Raw genomic sequence first — 21,406 nt, forward strand, 5'->3', positions numbered from 1 at the left:
AAGTCTGCTTAACTTACAGTTCATCACGCCAACATCGTTGATGAGCTGCTTGTCATCCGACTCGTCCTCTTCCTCATCATCATCGTCGTCGCTGCACTCCGGCTCATTGAGTGGACCCAATTCCAGCAACTCGGCGGCAATCTGCTCCTGCAGCTCCATGCAAGGTGCTTGGTTTCTTGTGAGTGTGGATGTCTGGGAGGAGGTAATGGTGGACTCGTCTGAAGACTCCTCCCGGTTGTTGCCACTGGGCGTTGCATTGTTGGCAGCAACGACGGCTGCCGCTGCTGCGGCGCTGGTGGAGGGAATGTCCAGGGATTCAAAGCTGGGAATGAACTTCGAGCTGAGCACGTTGTACCACTTGAGGGTGGAATCTTCTGGGTTGAACTCGGCCATGCTGATTTGCACAGTGCCCTAGAACAAAAATACATGTTAGTTATTTTTCAAAATCAATAAATCCATTATTTGAGATATACTTACAATGATCTCCTCCTTTTGTCCAGTCATGGTGACCACGGTCACCTGCAGGCTCTTGGTTAGCAGCTTGTCCAGCGTAATGGGCACTGCGAATGTATCATTGAAAACGGGCTTATGGAAATCACCTAGCGCCTTGGTCCTAATGGAAGTTAGCGAATTCGGCAGCAACGCAGCACGCAGGTACCTGACAAGAAATGGATTATGAGTATACATAAAATTGCAATATCTATTCTATACTTACACCTGTGAGTTGTCCGCCGAGGCAGTCCAAAGGGACAGCAGATTGTTGGCCCGTTCCAAGGACACGACGAGTACTCCTTCCTGTTTCAGATACTTAAGGCCAATCTGGACTTGTGCCAGTTCCTTTCGCGGCAGATGAGCTCGCGATGCCTCAAAGACGCCGGAATCGCCGGCCACGGATTCATTGCTGACCGCCGCCGAAACAGATCGCGTATTGGAGGTGGAGGACGACCGACTGAGCATGTCCTGCGGCAGATCCAGCAGCGAGGGCTTCTCAGAAATGGGAGATAGCGGAGCCGCAGCCAGGTTGAGCGGAGTTCCCATGTTCAGCTTCTGCAGCTTGGCCTCCAGCATCATGCAATCGAGGACAGTGGAGTCCAAATCGTAGGGTCGTGCTCTCACTCCAGAAATTGGAACTGGGGGCGGGGCTGCGTAGGCAGGAGGGGCGGGTAAGGCGTTCGCATAGGTGGGCTCCTCTTTGAGGACCTGCGGTGCCTGATCCGCTCCGGGGTTATACTTCATCGGCGAGGCGGGCGGCGTCTCCATGGACAGGCTGCTTCTAGGCGAGAGCGTTACCTCCGAGGATGGCTGCTGCTGCAGGACAGGATGAACGGGATGCAGTCGCTGCTGCTGGTGCTGCTGGAACATTCTCTGTGAGCGTCGCCTCAGATCCACCACATCGATGGGTGAGTCCACCGCAAAGGGATCGATGTAGATGTCGGTGAAACTCAAGGCACTCTTACTGCTGGCCGTGGACAGGGAGCCCAGACTACTGCCGCTGCTGATGGAGAAGGTGCTCTCCGACGAGAAGGACTTGAGTCGCTCCTCCAGCAGCTTGGTTGACTTGAGGGCCTCCTGCAGTTTGTCCAGCAGCAGCTGCTTCTCCTCATGGAAGCGCAACCGATTTGCCACGCACGTGTTGTTGGCCTCGTAGGCCTCTTTCAGGTCCTCCTCCAGTTTGTGGCGGGTCTGCTGGATCACCCGCTTCTCCTCCTCGCTGCGGGACTTCAGCGAAATGCTGTTTAGATCGTTCAGCAGCTTCTCCTTCTCCTGTATGAGCAGGATGCGATCCTTGTCCGACTCCAGTTGGCCGGGCTCAATGCGCTCCACATGATCGGCCAGCTGTTGCTGCAGCTTCTTGATGTGCTTGCGCCACTCGGCGTACTGCAACTTGGTCTTGGCCATCTCGGCGAATCGGGCTCCTCCGTTCAGATTGTCCCCCGATGAACCGCACAGATCAGTTTGACTGGCCACGCACACACGATCGAAGGGCGAGGCGAGGTCCGAGCTCTCCTCGCTAATCTGCTGGCGGCTCAGCTCGTTCTTGATCTGCACCAGACTGCGCATCAGCTCCTCGCGCACCTTTTCGCCGGAAACCAGCGACTTGTGCACCTTGAGCATCTCCTCGCGAATCGCCTGGACCTCAGCGATATCATAGCATCCATTCTCCCGGGCATTGATCTTCTCGCCCACCGAATACAGCGTGTTCATGCCGCGCTCCGTGTAGGATATATCATTGGTTATGTGGGTCAGCTCCTGCTTCAACTGGTGGACACGCTCCCTCGCCAACATTAAGTCGGCTCGCAACAGTTCCGGATCGTGTCGGCTCATTGAACTGGACGAAGAGCACACTGGAAAGGAAAAAGGCCATTTTAATTTAACTGTGTTTGTATATTAACCGACCTAAAGCTTTCAGAATAATAACACTTCAAGGTAAATATGTAGATCAATCTACTTAATTCTGTTTAACTATTCCCCTCATAACAATGTTTACTTTTCGGTGGAAGATTGTATGTATTGATTAATACTCAATAAAAATTTGCAAAGGCAAAAACGATAATGAAAACCTAGAATTGGTAGTCGTAAAAAATTCGGGTTAATTAAAAACTATATCTTGATAGATTATAAGTTCTTAAAAATATTTGTTCTTTATCTGATTTAATAGAAGAGAGTTATAGGATCATTATTTATTGCGTAGAAAAATTAGTTTGATACGTAGATTTCATATTAATGAATCTAATATTTATTTATCGATTTCAGAGATGTGCTATCATATTGGCCCAAAACAGATACTTACGGCTGCTTCGACTGGCTGCCAATTTGAGGTGATTATACTCCTCCTGGGCCCAAATAAGTCGCTGCTGCTTGACATCGAACATTTCCCGCTTGTTCTCCAACTGATCCTGCGCCGCCGACAGATAATCGCTCAGCATCTGCTCCTGGACACTTTTCCACTCCTTGCGAGGATCCTCCAGCTGGGTGCTCTGCGCCAGGTGATTGATATAGTATGGTCCGATATTGGGATCATACGATTCCTCCCAGCCCATGGGCAATTCATCGCCCACGCAATCCTCGAATGTCTGTGGCTTTGTGTAGCTGTAATAAGATAAATAAAAAGGGGATGAGTTAGTTAAGATAGTTGCTTGCAGTAATAAATGTGTGTATAGGTACACTAAAAGAAGAAGAAGTAATATACACTAATACAAATTTAATATCCAAATTTAAAAGATGTATCTCAATCCGTTCCCACGCCAGTTAGTGCTTGGAATTCGATAAGATTAGCGGGCATTTCCTGTGTGCATTTTGGGTAAAAGTTGGTAAATGTCTAAGACGGCTAAGAGTGTCGCAGAAATACCAATCTTTACCGCAGCCATGCGGCGGAATGTCTGCGCTCTGTTTGCTGTCTCCAAATGCCGCTCGCGTCTAATCTTATCGAGGCCATATTCGCATAGTGCGGCAAGAAAACAAAACAAAAAGCGCAAAGATGGCCCAAACCAAAAACCCCAACTGATGACGATGACAATGTCTTCCTTTTGTTTGTTTGCGAAACACAATTTCAATATCAGGCAACAACATTTTCGCATTCCAACGATAATTGTTAATCGCCATGGATTGATTGTTGAAACATACGCACACGCATTTGTCCATATATCCATGCCGATGTGTCTCCTCAATTGCGTATACATATATGTATGTACATATGTATGGTATTTGCGTTTTTCATTAAGGCTTCGGCATAATGTTAATTAATCATTGCTTTGGAATTCGCACAGCCATTAAAGAAGCTCCCGGAGAATATAAAGAGATAATAAAATTTGCGCCATATGCGATAGATACCTCTGAGGGGCAGTGCGTTTCAACGTTGTAAATCGGTTTATGGCATGCAGTTCAACGAACGATATACTGTGATCAAAGATCATACATATATTTGCGTATCGTACACAGTTTGTGCCAATATGTGAATACCGTTGAATACACAAAATTAGGTACGCGCCTAGGATTATTAATCAAGAAATTCTTTAACTTACATATATGAATTAATGAGACAAATATAAGATTGCATATACACATAGGTAATTGATGAATAACGTGTACATATATGCTTAAAATATCACACCATTTTCCATTGATTAAAAGTCAATGGCCTTGTCATTGTTTACCATGTACTTAAAACTTCTATTAAAAATCGAATTACGTATACGCATTGGATGACAAAATTATTTGTACATTTCGATTTGAGTTAACTATTAAAATGAATCAGCTGTCAAATATAATAAATGGTTATTTATGGGGTATATTTGATAAAGAAATGACCGAAATAACCGTTTTGTTTAATTTTATTGATTTGGTTATGGTTGCGAACCGCACTGTAAATAATATAATATTTGTTTAGAGATACCCAGATTGCAGCTCAGTTGTCTGTCCGTCTGACAGTTGATTCGGTTGGCATTTTCTTAGAATATCTGGCCACGAGCCTTTCGCCTGCTGTTTGCGATTTAAGACATATTTTTCGGCTCGCTGTTTTATCTGGAATCGAATGTTGACGCAGCCATTGAAAATAAAATTAGCGCAGCTGCGGCTAACAATCGATTTTGTTTATGATTGACTGAAATACCGCGCTATCCAAACAAAAACAAACTGAAGACGGACGCTGACTAATACTCAACTATAGATTTTCTTGCAAATATCTGACTTTGATTTTGAAGTTTAAGACATTGGATCATAAATTAAGGGTGAAACACGCCTATAAAATAAGTTTAAACACTCCATTATCTTTACACTCGTTAATCTGCGGTTATATTTGGCATGATTTATTGAACAAACATCCTCAAAATCCCCAGATAATAGATTGATTATTTAAGATTGCCATCTATGACGACTGAATATAATTATGGATTTGGAAGTACCCTACTGTTTTTAACAGGAAATAACAAGTATCAATCCAATTGTTTTATTATAGTTTTTTATCTTATTTAGAAAATTTATACCAAGTAAATATCAAAGTTGCATATCAAATAGGAAATCAAGTAGTCACGTATATTTGATTTAATATATAAGAATGTTTGACAAAACGAGATCTTGCCAATATAGCTTAATTGAAGATAAATTTACATATTTCATGCAAGTTCAAAATTCTATAATACCTTTTTTGAGGGTATTCTTTTAAAGGTGAAACTCTCGTGTGAACGTGCACTTGGGCAGGGACTCCCATTAATATTTAAGAGTCATTGGCGATAACTTATTATTGATATAGTATATACACATCTATGCACGCCTGTACATTTATTGCAGTTGATTGAATTAAACGCACGCCTTTAATAAACGGAACAAGGTTCATCCACTTTGCACTCGAAGCACAAAAGAAAAACAAAAGAAAAGTGACACAAAAACATACTGAATAGTGGGTAGAAAAAATAAAATATAGATACCAAACATGAATAAATAAACTGATACACAAATGCAGCCGGAGACATGTGCCAGTCTCTCGGTACTCGGGTCCAAAGCTCCACATTTGACACACAAACCGATCTCACGATCGCCAAAGACAATCGCCAGCGAAAAATACATGACTTTGACTTGACGACGTTGATTTGATGTCGTCGTGGATTGTGGCCCGTCGTTGTCAACAACACAACGGTTTCATAATTAAAAATCCACAAATTTTGTACCTATTTTTTAGAAAATTTTTTGTTTTTCTTGCCCTTTTTAAGCCAAGTTTAGTAAATGGCATAGTTTAATTATATTTTGAACTTTGTTGAATAAGTAACCATACATTTCACCATAATTTAAGTATTTAAGACAGATGAGGAAATTGCAATATTTAAGTAAGGTTACATTTTTGGGTGATTTTTAATTTTTATGTATTTTATAAATATATAATATATTTAGTTGGTCAAATAAAAGGTGCTTTCTCTAATAGACTTGCTCTTTCTTTATCTTTAAAAATGTTCAATAACTAAAAGTCTTATGAATGAAATGCAAATCCCCTGCAACAGATAAAATTACCGTCGCTCTAAATAAATCCCAAGGAAACTCTATTCATTGAGAAACATAAAATTCCCCGAACCTTTGAGAACGGCTTACCCTGTCATTTCATCAGAAGCTCCCCTTTCAGAAGACAGGTGTCAAGTGCGGTTGTGTGAGAGTGAGAGGCAATTAAATTCGGAAAACGGCTGCCGTTTTTATGGGCCTTTAATTAACTCAATAAGAAAATCGAATGCAAATTTTAATGGGCTTTCCATTAGCGCTTGACCTCAGAGACATCGGCACCATCGATGGCCTCACCACGACAACCACCGGCACCTCCCGTAAATCGAACGGAAAAAAATCAATGAGAAGCAAGGCGAGTGGGCGTGGCGCAGGTTACCAAGTAATAGGGCTTCATTGGCACTTTTGCAGATGCTGGCTAAAACGAGGAAGGCAGCAGGCGAAAAGGCTGCCACTCAGCTAACGAGCAACTAACGACTTGTTGGCCTTTAAAGCAGTTAACTCAAAAACTGACTTCAGACCAAATTAAATGTAACTATCAGTTTGATATGCATGTACGGCATGTACACACAATTTCGGTCAAAATTTGAGCACAAAGATTTATATGTTATATTATAATGTTGAAAGAGATACTTTTCAAATCATCAAAATGTAAAGTAGAGAATATTTGGAGATAGTTTTGATTATAAAACAGCGTTGTATTAATAAGCAAATGAGTCAAAAATTTAGTGGAGATAACATTTTTAAAATTGAAGAAAGGACATATTATTTTGACCGCCGCTGTGGGCGCACACAAACGTGTCCGCTGAAAGAGCGGACAAGAAATCTGCATAAATTAAATTATATTGTAAACAAAATATTTATGGCGCGGCGACGCAGCGTCGACCAAGCGCTGTAATAAATTCGCGCTTAAAAAAAAATAAAACAAAGGGGTGGGGAAAAAAATGAGGAAAAACAAGTTTCAGTCCAAAAATATTTCAGCATGAATTTTGTTGTCACAATATGAGTGAAACATGGGCATGGCATGGCAGTCGAGGGGAAAATAAAAATAAAATAAAAACCACAACGAAGACGATGGCGATGGCTATGGCGAGCGGCCAGCGAAGTTGTCATTAGGCAGCACTTAAGCTAACTGCACACACACAACATACACACACTTAAAATCACTCATCAACCATATTATTTAACTGTTCACGTCGAGTTTTATGCTAATTCGCGGCCATAACCAGTAAGAAATGGTCTACGGAGTCGACCATTTGATGACCAATAAACAGCAAATCAAAAATGTTATATTGCAAGATTTTTACCTAATAAAGTGCTTTGAAATTACTGTACCGGTTGGTCACATACTTTAATCTGCAAAAACTTTTAATGGTACTCCAAAAGCTTTAAGCCTCTAAACCAGTTGTAGTCCTTATCTCTGCTTTTAAGTTCGCAGTCCAAGTTCGGTATTAAAATTCTATCTATTCTGTTTAAGGCTATCTTAAGTATGTATACCATTTTATTCCAATTACTTTAATCTTTAATGACCCCCATCCTCCCAATATTTTTACCTTAATGGGTTTGGTTCTTATCTCTATGTTTAAGCTCGCAATCCAAGTTCCTTATTGAAATTCTTGAATACAATGTATCGCACAATTTATACCCACTCGGTCGAATCAAAAACACCGTCAATTAAAATTCTTTTTCAAATTGATTCCTTTAAAAATAGTTTTTAATGAATTCACTTTGGGGAGAATCTCACAAATTAGCCGGCCATTCATTGGGAGCCGACGAGATCATTTAGCAATTCAAATCGAGGCCTGCGTCAATCAAGCCAGTCCCGAACGCCATGATATAAATGATCATGTCCGAAATAAGCATAATATTAGGCGAACGAACAAAAAATAGGCCCAGCTCGACCACTTCGCAAGCGAGTCACGTAGCACCGTAGTCGGATTTACTCTATTTCAATTATTTCGCTTTGGCGGAACTGAGACATCGAACACGCAAGTGGAGCCGCAAGTGTTCCGGTTTATATTCGAGCTCAAAGTGGTTTGTGAAATTAATGTCAAGTTGATGTATGCAAGAATCATATAATCTCCACGTTATAACCTAATTTGATCGGGCAGCCCCCAGCGGGGCAAACATCACCTTGACATACCTATCTCAGAAATAATATGTGTACGTTTTTTATTGTGGGTTATAGTTTGAGGAATGAGGAACCAAAACCACCGTTGCGGCCGGTTGTGAAATAGTTTTATGGCCAGTGTACTGTGCGTTTGAGAACCAAAGGTATATGGTTTGTGATTCAACGAATGATAAAGCCGACAAATATACTTCTCGTAAAAATCAGTTAGCGTAGGTCACTTAAAAATGAACGAACTTATTAGTAAACTAACCCTGGTCAGCTTAGTTTATAATCATATAACACGAATATGTGAGAGCTTATAAGTTAAATAATATAATTTATTGAACAATGCCCGTAATCGAATGCCGTGGATTATTGAATACATCAATTATCGAGATGATTTTATTATCGAAGGTCAGTTATATAATGAAGGAAGTATCTTATGGGCTCAGGCAATTTAATGAAAAGTATAAAGCAAACTGCTTGAGAATAATAATTGGCTGATTCAGCATCCGGTAATTCATAAACAAAGTTAAACTATGTAAAGCACATTAAAAGATCGTTATCAAACTGAATAATTAGGCAAATAAATTAAAAAGTTTAAAACCTATATTTTAAGTGCTTGAAGTTAATGCACCAATTATAGAGATGATTTTATTATCAAAGGTCAGTTATTTATTCGTAAAACAAACTTTATTAGATGAAATTTTTTCATAAAAACAAGTTCTAAAAAACAGAAGATTTCTGATATCATAATAGTGCTTTTAGAGTTTGTAGCTTTAAGTGGGCGTGTAAGAAGGTATATCCATAAATTTCACTCCTTATCTTTCTCAAGATTACACCCCGTTTTCTTATATAAAAGCCAAACTTTAGATACGAACTGATTACCCAAAAAGAAAATATGTGTAACTTGTACCTATTTATAGTCTAAGGTGCAACACACAGCAAATCAAAACTCATGATTGCTATCTCACAGATGCTTCAGAAAAGATTCATTGTGGAAAACAATGTTTAATTATAATCGCTCACATTATTTGCTGTAAAATTATTTGCCCTGCTTCTGGCGACGACGTCGGGTGGGTTTCATTATCTGTCAGCGTCGGGCGTTCACAAATATTTTCGAGCTTAATCAAATTACGCTATAAAGGTCGTACGTCGTTTTATCTTATCGCGGTTCGTTGCCGTTGTCGTTTTTGCTTTTTGTGTTGCTGTTGCCGTGTGTTGCCTTCCCACTTAACCAGATTCCAAATGCTGTTCGCACTGGAGTTTTTTCCCGCTCGGACTTGTGGAAAAGTGGTGTATATTAGCTGCATTTCCTGTTCGCATCTCGTCTATCTCACACTTCCACTTCCTTCCGCCGCGATAAAAAGCGGAAACCACTTTAATGCCCGTCCCCAACTTGTGTGAAGCTTATCAAATGCATTTTACGACCCGTCTCTATGAATATTTAAAATATTTTCAAGCCCCCACCCACAAAAAAAGAGAGGAAAAGTCAATGAACTGCGCATGCGTTGGACCAAGATAATACGAAGGTTTCTGTTTTCTATTTTTTTTTTGGGACGGCCTATCTAGGAAAGTGTTTTACAATCTAGCCAATGGGATGCCCGGATTTCGGGGCTTTTACCCCACATATCTTTCAACCCACTCGGCTCGGCAAGTGGGTGTCAATTACGGACCTCGGAATCCGGAGACTTCAGACCTCAGGGACCCATTCGATACGAGTTGCGTGGGCCGATCTCACATTAGTCACACCGAAAAACATGACGGCCCAGAACAACTTATACATCTTCAATGGTCTCAAAAACTTTTGGTTGGCTCGGCTCTTCGTCTTTCACATTTCGAAATCACAAAATGTCTGCCATAAATTCCAAAGTGAACAATTGAAATAAATTTTTGCGCCATGAGCACGCCGACTGCATACAAATTAACTATTAAAAAATTCATAGAATTTATACATGGACATAAACAAACAGACAACCAAGTAAATGTATGCAAAGAGCGCCCACTTGGCCGCTCATGGCAAAATCAAAAATCCAAAGCCAAAGCAAAATAAACTTAAATTGAAATTTATGATTTTTAATGACCTGTTGACGGGCGTTTGCGTTTGCGTCTGTGATTGTGCGGGGTCCGCATATTATTTGCGGTCACTGTAATTGCCAAAACTCGAAAGCTAAATGGCAGTCAGAAAATTCAGAGAATTTTTCGAATGCATCATTTAAAAGGGGCAAAGTTGATTGATGATCTCTTGCATGCAAAATGTATCTTTCAGAAATGTATCTTAAGTTTTTCATCGACATTATAAACCTGTTTGAATTCAAAAAAACAAACAATAAATTTGATTTACTATAGAAACCCACAAACCTTAATTTTTTATCTTGACTTACATAATATTTTTGTAAACAAATATATAGCTAATAAGTGATCAAATCATTTATCAAAAGAGGCTAATTATCGAGCTCAAATTTATTACTTTAAAAATATTTTTTATTTCAATTATGTAGATTAAACTTTTCCATTAAGGTGTATTTATTGACCGCCTAGAAAAAGATTAAATCAGTTATCAAAAGGTGTGTTGTTATTAAATTGAGTGGTGATTCAGATTTCAATGAATGAAATATGTTAGTAACAAAATCACCCCATAATTTGGTTTTAATCAGCTAAATTACCTAATACGTTATATTTTGGAGAGCCTATTTTGTAACATTTTTGGTCTAAAAACATTTCGAATTTTTTTGTGTGGTTTTTGAGAAATATGCAAACGGTATTCAATACGTCAAAAAAATTCTTGGTATGCGCATTATAAAAGATTTAAATTCGACACGACAACTCGGAAACATTTCTGTCGCCCACATGGAACATGCCAAAATGTTTCCAACCGATCCTAACTTATATGTTCACGAAAATTCCAACTAATTTTGAGTGTGTGTTGGAAACCTTGGCAGCGTCAAGAACAAATACAAAGTTTGTTTTGCTTTAGTTTCTGGCTTTTGTTTTGCATTTCTTTTTTTGGTAAACTTTTCAGACTTCAAAGTGTCCACCTGTGCATTTTTCTTGGCGTGACATTAGTCGGTTCCGGGAATCGTTGAAGTAGATGCATGGCCAAGAACCTCAAGATGGAGATACTTTTGTGCCCCTTTGTTTTTGGTTCTCTTCTTTTTTATCTGAAGACTAATGCAACTGCAAAGTTAAGTGTAAGTTTACTTGGCTAATAGCCGTAAGCCATCTCGTGTTTGTTATTTTTATGTGTGAGTAGTAGTTGTTGGCCCCCTCGATCGTGGTTGTACTCTGTCATTAACAAAACAACTGTTGCGACCTTCACATACCAGAGCAACCAAGCGACTGTGCGCCAAGCGAGGCGAGATCGCATATGTCTGTACCCATATACACACATATATTACAGCTAAGCTCAAAATTATAATCTTTTCTATTGGGAATTTTCTTTTTTAATTTCCATGACCATTACTTAGTTGGTGAAATCATGTAAGTGCATATTATGTTTATTTTTTTATTTTATAAATTACATAAAAATGTTATCATCAATAAACTTTAAAACTTTAAATTAATTAACGTGTAATTCAAATGAATTATGTAAGCTTTTTACACAATAATTACTATTATTTTGAACCCAATTGTATTATACAGATCGTACACAAATACATATTGAATATATTGAAATCATAAGGCGAAAAATCCGAGTGCAAAACGTGAATGCGAACGCGAACGCAAATCGCAAGCTGAACGACGTCAACGTCTCCGCCTCGAAATTATATTCGCCCGATCGTCATATTCCTGAGTATCGTATCTGATAGAATTTAGCCTGCAATACTGCAGCAGAGCAGGGGAGGTTCCCCCATTTCATTTCATTCCATTCCGTACGATACCATGCCATTCCATTGTGTTGGGGCCGCATTCCAGACATGGGGTCGTGTGTGTGCGAATTGAACCCAGAATACTGGGAATATATATTCGACATCGGGTACATATGCATAAGCACATGCACTTATGTACATACCAATCTGGATCTGGGATGGGGGGTTTTGATGGGAATTTCGTACATTTCCATGGTAAAAATAGTAATGGGTGGAAGACCCTTTAATTGTGGGAGCGCAATCAACAAAGGAATAAGCATGGTGAGCTCAAGTAAATGGCGTTTCATTTTATGGATAAATATGAATATTTCATAATGGGATTTCAACGCAGTTATGCGATTTTTAAATAATCTTCGCTTGAGGGAATGTTTTCAGAATTTCTAAACTTTCATAAGCTGAGAAAAAAGCTTGTCAAGATCAAAAAGTATGCATTTCAATTTGTGTATTGACAAAAAAAAGTTCATGTTTTTGGACAAATTGTTTCTTTTAAACAAAAATTTTACATGGTTTTGAGTGGAATTTGAAAAAAATATTTTTTTAATATTTAAAACATTTTAAGCTAAAATTTAACCTCAAAGAAATATGCAAACAAGCTAAATAAAACCAATTTGATATAATAACCCCAGAGACTTTTCACTCAAAATTCGGTTTGCTTTTGACAGACACTTTGGCGATTCACACATTGGACTCAATGGACATTTATTTAAAGATTTTTTGTATGAAATTTATGAACTAAATTCAAATATTTCCGTGGAAAAGTTTTGGAAGCAAAAGGCTTGCCAAGATCAACAAATTTACCTTCTGCATCGAATTATTATGGATTAAGGAGAGTGTTTCATACCTAATTATAAACAAATAGGTTCGAAAAAAGTTTCACCTATTCGAATTTTCATTTGCGAATTCAATTTGCTTTTCGCAGACACTTTGGCAATTCCTTGCACGAACAAAACTCAGAGGAAATATATTTATAAATATATTTTGTTGGTTTTGTCAGACAGTTTGGGAATTCACATCATGGCCAAAATTATTTCAAATATTTATTTATTATTTCTTTTCGGTTTTGTTTTCGCTTTACATGCCATTCGGCAACAACAACAGCAGCAACATGAAAATACTTTTCAACGTGTCTACAAATAATAATAAGCAGAATGAAAGCTGGCCCGAAAGAGATGGAATGCAGGGAAGGCGAAAAAATGCCGCATGTCAAATGGGCCAATTAACATTTCTGTTATTTGCCGTATTTATTTTTACTGCCTTCTTTTTTTGTCGTCTTATTTTACCTTTTGTTTTATAAATAAATATGCTTTTGTTTAAGATTTTGTTTTCGTCTTTATTGTTGGAGTATGCAAAAATGTAGCCAAATTTGTTGTTCGCTGTTATTTTTGACGCCGGGCCATTAAATAAATTATGTATGCACCTTCTTCTTCTTTACGTCTTGCCTCTTCATATTTCTTCTTAATGTGCCATAACAATAATTTCTATATAAATCCGTTCGAAACGAAACGAAACAAAATTCCAAGATATCTTTTTCTGGCATTTTTCGGTTTGTTTGTTTATCTCGCACACAGATATTCACCGAAAACCGACACATCGGCGGTCCGATGGCCAGAACTTGAAAGATTTCCAATTTTATGGTAAGCGCTCGTGGCATACCATGGAATTTTAGTCTGTTTGTTGCTGCTTTGGGCAGCGGCTGGCCATAACCGATTGGCTTTTATTGATTAAAGAATTTTTCGTATTTTTTTTGTGGGTCGTTTGGCGGTTTTGCGTTCTAATGTTGCCGTGTACAAAAATATGGCGGTCAGGGTCGACTCATAAAGATAAGTGAAACGAAAAAAAATAGTGGACTGTTTAAAAAGTGGAGAATATTTGTTGGCCTTAAACTTTCCTGAATTTATTTAAATATTTTAAAACAGTTGTTTTTTAGGATTTTACTATACAAAATAATTAATCGAGTAAAATGTTTCGGTTTCAAGCTTTGTTTACTTTACAGCCAAAATAACGAAAATAAAATAACATTTTACAGCTGCCAACAAGTTTTGGTTATCTTTTAGATACATTTGCATAATGTTATTAAAAGATACTTATCAAATTCTGGCGCGTGTTTCGAGTCCAATAAGGAAAACACGAAAAAATGCGGTGTATATATGAGCGTTGTGTTGCCAGTTGGCATTATATAAGCCAATTTAGATATTCTTGTTGTTCTTGGCAGCGACAAATACAAATCGTACAAAATATTTATTAGCGGCAGCAGATGCGCAGCCACACACACACGCATAAGCCCATGCGAATGTGTGTATCTAGGAATGCGTGTATGTGATCATTTACTGCGAGGCAAACAAATAAACAAACATGCATAAATAACTCGTTGCAGTTGCAATGGTTGTTGTTGTTGCTGCTGCGATGTTGCTATTGCCTCCAGCAATGAGGGAATGAGATAGAGGGAGAGCAACTAAGTGCGAGCAAGATAGATGCGGCTCAGGAATGCGGTTTTGACAAGTTCTTCTAAAATTGTACGGGCAACTTTGCTATTTACGCTATGAAACACCAACAACAACACAACGAGAGAGCAACAGCAATGTGTGCGAAGGAGCACGGAAAGCAGAACATGAAAAAATACCAACAACACAAGATGGTTGTGATCGCTGCGAGAGAGAGAGAGCAAGGGAGCTGTGCTGGGGGCAAGCCCAGCAACAACAACAATCGCAGCAATAGCAACATTGCACTGGAAAAAACAATCAACTTACAATCAACTTGACAAAGAATAATCCTTTTTTGTTGAACAGATAAAAAGTATCTTATCCTCAAATACACAGAAAATATTATGATATTATCGAAAGGTTAATGGGTTTATTTTGAAAGGCAAAAATTTCAATTAAAACAATTCAAATGATTTATGCTTTTTTTCCAAGGCAATAAATAAAGCAAGATGTAAACATATAAACATTAAATATTGATCTTATAATTTCCACGGCAAACAAAACAGCACACAGAAAATTTATTGTTTTTAAGATTGATTTGCTTTAGCTAATTTGCACTATATTGATCAACATTAATTTTAAAAGAAACAAAATAAAAAATTTAATAAGTAATATCTTTACTTTTAAAAATAAGTTTTTAATTTAAAATCTAGTTTTGTTTACAAAAAAATTTTAATCATTTAAAAATATTGTAAATGACTAAAAATTATGTTAATATATATAATTTTTGTCCACTGCAATTACAACAACAGCGGCAACAAACTATGCAGCAATGTTGTCGTTGCAGTCGCAGTCGCTAGTTGAACGAACGATCGAAATGGGCGGGCGGAGGGGCGGACGAGGGGGCGTTGGGTTGGGAATGCCAGAGCGCGGTAAAGTAAATGCATTTTGTGTTTGGAAATAGGCTGACGACGACGACGACAACGGCAACAACAGCAACTGCAGCGATAGTTGTTGCTGTTGGAAAATATTTCAAAGTTGCTGTGAACTCACAACAGCGGCAGCGGCACCAATTGAATGCAATTTGCTTGTGTTTGTGTGTTTGAGTGTGCATGCATTTATTAAAGCAATGCGCGCATTGCCTTAAATGCCAAAGCTACCACGAATGTATGTATCAAAGCATTACATGCGTACACTGCAATAGACACAAATGTTTTTTATTAAATTAATTTTTTTTTTGCAACTAAACTAATTTTTTTTATTGTCCCTATGTAAAAGTGTATCCAAATCAACCAAAATAAATACATTAATAATAAATTACATGTTTTACAATTAAAATGCAATTAAAGGGTGCTAACTAAGAGATATGGTATTTAAAATTTGTATTATGACAAATAAAACAAATCTGATTCCATAACTACAACTTATTTTTTTTTGTGGTAATTCTAGAGTAAAAACATTGTAAAGTTTTTAATTTTAAGTTTAGTTGGTAGCGCGCTCCGAGTTGAAAACATATAAGACATTTAAAGAAACTTTCTATTTCATTGATAAGGGTAAATATTAAATATAAATAAAAGTTCAATTTTTTTTTGTGTGTACGTATGTATCTATGTAAGCTACGCCCTGCTTTTTGTATTTGGCAAACATTCCAAGCGCTTGGCAACATTTGCTGCTGCTGTGCTGTTGCTGTTGCAGCCAGGCCGCAACATGCAGCCCATAAAAATGTTCTTATTTATGTACATATTTTGCCGGGGCAGGCGATGCAAGATGCGAGAGCAGGAGGCGAAGTCAGTTGCTTTGACATGAATGTCAGCTTTGCGCATTTAAGCAGTTTTATCAACATTTTTAACCCTCTTGCTCGCTCTGCCAGTGCCTGAAATCGCGTTATCCCGCTCTCTGAGCCGGTTTCTGTTGGCCAGGCCATATTCCATGTGCAATGTGCATCCTATGTGCCAAGTACTTGCATCAGTAGTATCGCAAACTAGAGATGGGCGTGTGACAAAGATTCCTCGTATGTTTCCACACACAGAAAACGGGGAAAATGAGATTTGCACAAAATATATGCCTTTTTCGTGCACATTCCTACGAGCGGCGTCAGAATGTGATTGCAGATCCGAAAGATCTTTTGCCCTGACCCACAAACCAATAAATTCCAGCTTAAATATCCCAAGAATGCGCCGAGTCGAACAAAAAGAATCGGGCAATCGAGCGAATGAATTATGCGCTGTGGTAAACATTTTGACAGCGCACGCAGCACACACAACACACAAAAGATACTTCGCAAAAGATACAGCCAGACAGGCACACAGATACAGATACATTTTTAAGTGGCATCCCAGGAATGCCGATATACAGCTAAAGTCCACATATGGCCACCGCACTCGGCCTCTCTTTCCCACCAACGCGCTCCCGTTCTGCCTGCCTTATCACTTCATTAGGCCATAAATTCGACAACAAAACGAAATTCCACAGTTGAACGAACAGCAGCAAACAACTTGAACACCTACGAGATACACAGTTACCGATTCAGATACATTCCACAGCCACGGCCACAGCCACGGCCACAGCCCCCTCCATGTTAATTATGCTCCTCATGCAGTCGCTGCAACGCATCGCATCCGAAAGATACAAAAAAAAAATGCGAAGAAATCGAAACAGAACGACGATAAACAAGGTAGCCATCTGACTTCAGAAATCCGAAGTTTACATACCCTAGCAGCTATTACAAAAAATTACTTTTGTTGTAATAAACTTTAGGATAGCTGTTTCCAAACCTTTAAAACAATAGCGACAGTTACCGTTCAACTACATATCGAGTTTAACATTTGATTAACAAAATACTTTTGTTATAAACAATTCGCGATTTTATTTGATTAAAGAATTTGTTATTGTTGTTCTCTTAATATAATAATATAAACTTCGATAATACTGAAAAGGGTATGTCTATTTTGACTTGCATAAACTCTACGACACCACTAAAAGGTAAAAAACCGTTTTAACAATGTAAATATACCCCCTGCGAGGGTATTCAAATGAGAGACGACGTGCGCCTGCGCAGAAGCCATCAGCTTCATCATCCCATAGCCCCCCGCAGATTCATCTGCATCTCCTCCCTTTTGGGGCAGACTTAAAGAATATGTTATGCGCACTCAAATGGCATTCGGAAAGTGCTACTGAAAAATAATACAAAAGTTACGTGCAGCCAACAAAAGGGACAGAGTGCTGGGGATGGAGTTGAAATCCCCGACTTAAGACTGGCACCTATGGAATGCCTCATTCTGTATGGCTGTGTGTGCTTTGTGCATTGGATTTCTGGTTAGCCCATAAAGTATTTAGTCATGGCAGCTCTCGGAACAGCTGATTACAGCGAATGCCATTGTCCACACTGAGCGTGTCCAGTGCCTGATTAGGGCAATTAATTGCCAGCGATTAAATCGAGAAAGAGAGATGAGTCCCCTCCTTTAAAGCATGGCATTTCATGGGAAAGTGTTTTCAAATGGCAGATTAAAGATAAAAATCTTATAAAATCCCTTGGCGTTCTTAAGTTTGGATACCTTTTTGAAGTGTATTTACTGTATGCGAACAGCTGCCATATTCAAGAAGCTGAACCAAAAATAAAACACATGCTCAAGGCATGGAAGAAATTCCTGGTTTGCCCTTGGTTTTTCATGTTTTAGAAACCTAAAATTTCTGTTTTAGTTACTATCTATTTTTTAATCAACAAGAAAGGAAAGCTAACTTCGGGCGGAGCCGAAGTTGATATACCCTTGCAGAATATTTTATAAATTATATTGTCCAAAATTATTCATATGATGTATTCTTAATACTCATAAAATGTCCCAACTTCCTAACTTTAAAAACACCAAAGTTATGTCATTTCCAATCGTTCAGTTATATGGCAGCTATAAGATATAGTCGGCCGATCCTTATGAAATTTGGTAGGTCGGATTGATTAGCCAAAAATAAAACCCATAGAAAATCCCAACTTCCTAACTTTAAAAACACCAAAGTTATGGCTTTTCCGATCAATCAGTTATATGGCGGCTATAGGATATAGTGGTCCGATCCTTATGAAATTTGGTAGGTCGGATTGATTAGCTAAAAATAAAACCCATAGAAAATCCCAACTTCCTAACTTTAAAAACACCAAAGTTATGGCTTTTCCGATCGTTCAGTTATATGGCAGCTATATGATATAGTGGCCCGATCCGGCTCGTTCCGAGAAATAGAAATACAACTTTTGGGAAAGTTTCAAGCAGATAGCTTTAAAACTGAGGGACTAGTTTGCGTAGAAACGGACGGACAGACGGACAGACGGACGGACAGACGGACAGACGGACATGGCTAGATCGACTCTCCTGGTGATGCTGATCAAGAATATATATACTTTATAGGGTCGGAAATGTCTCCTTCACTGCGTTGCAAACTTTTGACTGAAATTATAATACCCTCTGCAAGGGTATAAAAAGTCCTTAGAACCTTTATCAAATAAGGGCTCAACAGATTCCAATTTGCCATATAAATCAGGATTATAAGATTGCGAACACCGTGCACAAACACAAAAAGTATCCCACAGCAATTTATCTTGAGTGTGCACATTCCTGCCTTTATTTTGGTTTCGTTTCATTTCACTTGCTTTAATTATTTTTCATAGCCGCATGCAGCCGTACTTGTACATGGAGGAAAATTGCTACCTTTGCACAGATTTTTTGTATGGACTACGGAATACATATTTATACACATCACGATCAGTCAAGAGCCAGCTCAGCATATGGCAAAATCCGACCAGACGACGACGATCGGATCGGCATGCAGACGAGTGCATAAACAAAATTAGCGAATAAAAACAAAACACAAACAAAAAATAAGCGAAATGCCTGCGGATCGCGCGTGCAGGCAGCCAGCTTGAAATCCAAAGCCAAAGCCACAGCCAAATCCAAATCGGAATCCCAATTTCGAGCCACAACCTCGTCCAGTAATAACCAGACCAGCCAGCCACCAGAATCGCGGCCCTATCCATGTCTCCTCCAACGAAAAACAAAAAAAAACACATAAAAACAAAAACTGAAAAATCGCCAACAATCGCCGGGCGTAGAGTAACTTAATTTTCTGCTCACGTCTGCAGTTTCTGTAAGTGAAAAATTGTTCAGCTGCGCGAATGACAGCTGAATTATTATAAATCGATATGCTGGCCACTTGGAGATTCACGAGAAAAATATGGCAAAAAATGGGGGCTAGTCCGAGTCACAATCACAGGGCCTAAGGTGCGATACACAGTGAGAATACTCACGTGTTTTTTTTTTGCTGAAAGCTTGCAGTTCAAGAAATTTCAGATAATCTTATTAAAAACAAGAAAGGAAAGCTAACTTCGGGCGGAGCCGAAGTTGATATTCCCTTGCAGAATACTCTGTAAATTATATTCTCCAAAATTATTCATATGATGCATTCTTAATACTCATAAAAAATCCCAACTTCCTAACTTAACAAACACCAAAGTTATGGCATTTCCGATCAATCAGTTATATGGCGGCTATAGGATATAGTTGGCCGATCCTTATGAAATTTGGTAGGTCGTATTGATTGGCCAAATTTTAAACCCATAGAAAATCCCAACTTTTTAACTTTACAAACACCAAAGTTATGGCATTTCCGATCAATCAGTTATATGGCAGCTATAGGATTGGTAGGTCGGATTGATGGGCCAAAAATAAGACCCATAGAAAATCCCAACTTCCTAACTTTACAAACACCAAAGTTATGGCATTTCCGATCAATCAGTTATATGGCAGCTATAGGATATAGTCGGCCGATCCCGGCCGTTCCGACTTATATACTGCGTGCAAAGGAAAGAAGGGTGTGTGCAAAGTTTCAATTCGATATCTTTAAAACTGAGAGACTAGTTCGCGTAGAAACAGACAGACGGACAGACAGACGGACAGACGGACATGGCTATATCAACTCAGGAGGTGATACTGATCAAGAATATATATACTTTATAGGGCCGGAGATGTCTCCTTCAATGCGTTGCACACTTTTGACCAAAATTATAATACCCTCTGCAAGGGTATAAAAACAAAAGCAGAGTTATTAGTATGTACCATTTGTTTTGACTAGATTTTGTATCTTTATAAAACGGATATCATAACGAAATTCTAATCAATATGTTACGAGCTTGTAGATCTATCAGATTATAGTTATCAGTGAATTGGATTGAATTGAGTTATAAATATATAAATTGAGTTATAAATATAAACTTCCATAAATGTTTTTTTATTTACTTGCTTATAGTTATAATTCTAAGTCAAAATTCTTAGTTATAATGCAAAGTTTTACATTATTTTTAATAGATTCTTAAATCGTGGGAGACTCTGAAAAAATATAGTTTCATACTTTGAGTCAATCTGCCGACAAAAAGGCGAGCCCTTGGCTTGTTTTCCGCACCTATCCCCTGGTACCCTCTTAATTAGCACATGTTGAAAAGGAAATCATTATGCTTGATAAAAATCACAAGTGTTGATTGCTGAAGAACGTCGCCGCTGACATGCAACAAGTGCGAGACAGGAAAAGTCGTTGCAGATCCGTGGTAGTTGTTGCTGTTGCCGCTGCTGCTGTTGTCGTTGCCTGGAAGTTGTTGCCACTTTTTAGATGGCAGTTGGTGGCAAGTTGCAGCAGCGGCTTTGGTGGAAAAACAGACGCTAAAATGGGCAAAACATGCGGTGCGAGGAGCGACTAAAGTTCGCTTATGTATCTGTCAGATACATTATGTACCCATGTGCCTATCTTTGGCCAGCGAGTGTCGCTGTTGCAGTTGCAGTTTCTGCTGCTGCTCGCAAGTGCAAAAGAAAATATTTTTTAACGCTTTGGGCCGCGTACAGCAAACTAGAAAATGTTGCTGCTGGCAAAGCCGCGCATTCATGCGCGTAATCAAATTGTAATCACGGCTTCGACTTCGACTGCAGCAGGGAGCAGCAGCAGCAGCAACAGCAACAACAACTGCAGCAGCCACTGCAACACCAGCAACAACA

The 21,406-nt window shown here is 38.8% G+C and overlaps 1 protein-coding gene across 1 annotated transcript in view; it reads right to left on the minus strand.

Annotated features, from left to right (window-relative positions):
• LOC108044500 (protein kibra) overlaps positions 1 to 21,406 on the minus strand; it is a 29,252-nt gene that overhangs the window by 2,654 nt on the left and 5,192 nt on the right. The window contains exons 2-5 of the mRNA XM_017123533.2: positions 2,792 to 3,090; positions 716 to 2,345; positions 478 to 658; positions 18 to 411 (exon numbers count right to left, since the gene is read on the minus strand). Coding sequence (XP_016979022.1) covers positions 18 to 411; positions 478 to 658; positions 716 to 2,345; positions 2,792 to 3,090 — 2,504 coding nt within the window. The remainder of the gene's footprint in view (positions 1 to 17; positions 412 to 477; positions 659 to 715; positions 2,346 to 2,791; positions 3,091 to 21,406) is intronic.

This window comes from Drosophila rhopaloa, unplaced genomic scaffold, assembly GCF_018152115.1.
Source record: "Drosophila rhopaloa isolate 14029-0021.01 unplaced genomic scaffold, ASM1815211v1 contig_178, whole genome shotgun sequence".
NCBI lineage: Eukaryota > Metazoa > Arthropoda > Insecta > Diptera > Drosophilidae > Drosophila > Drosophila rhopaloa.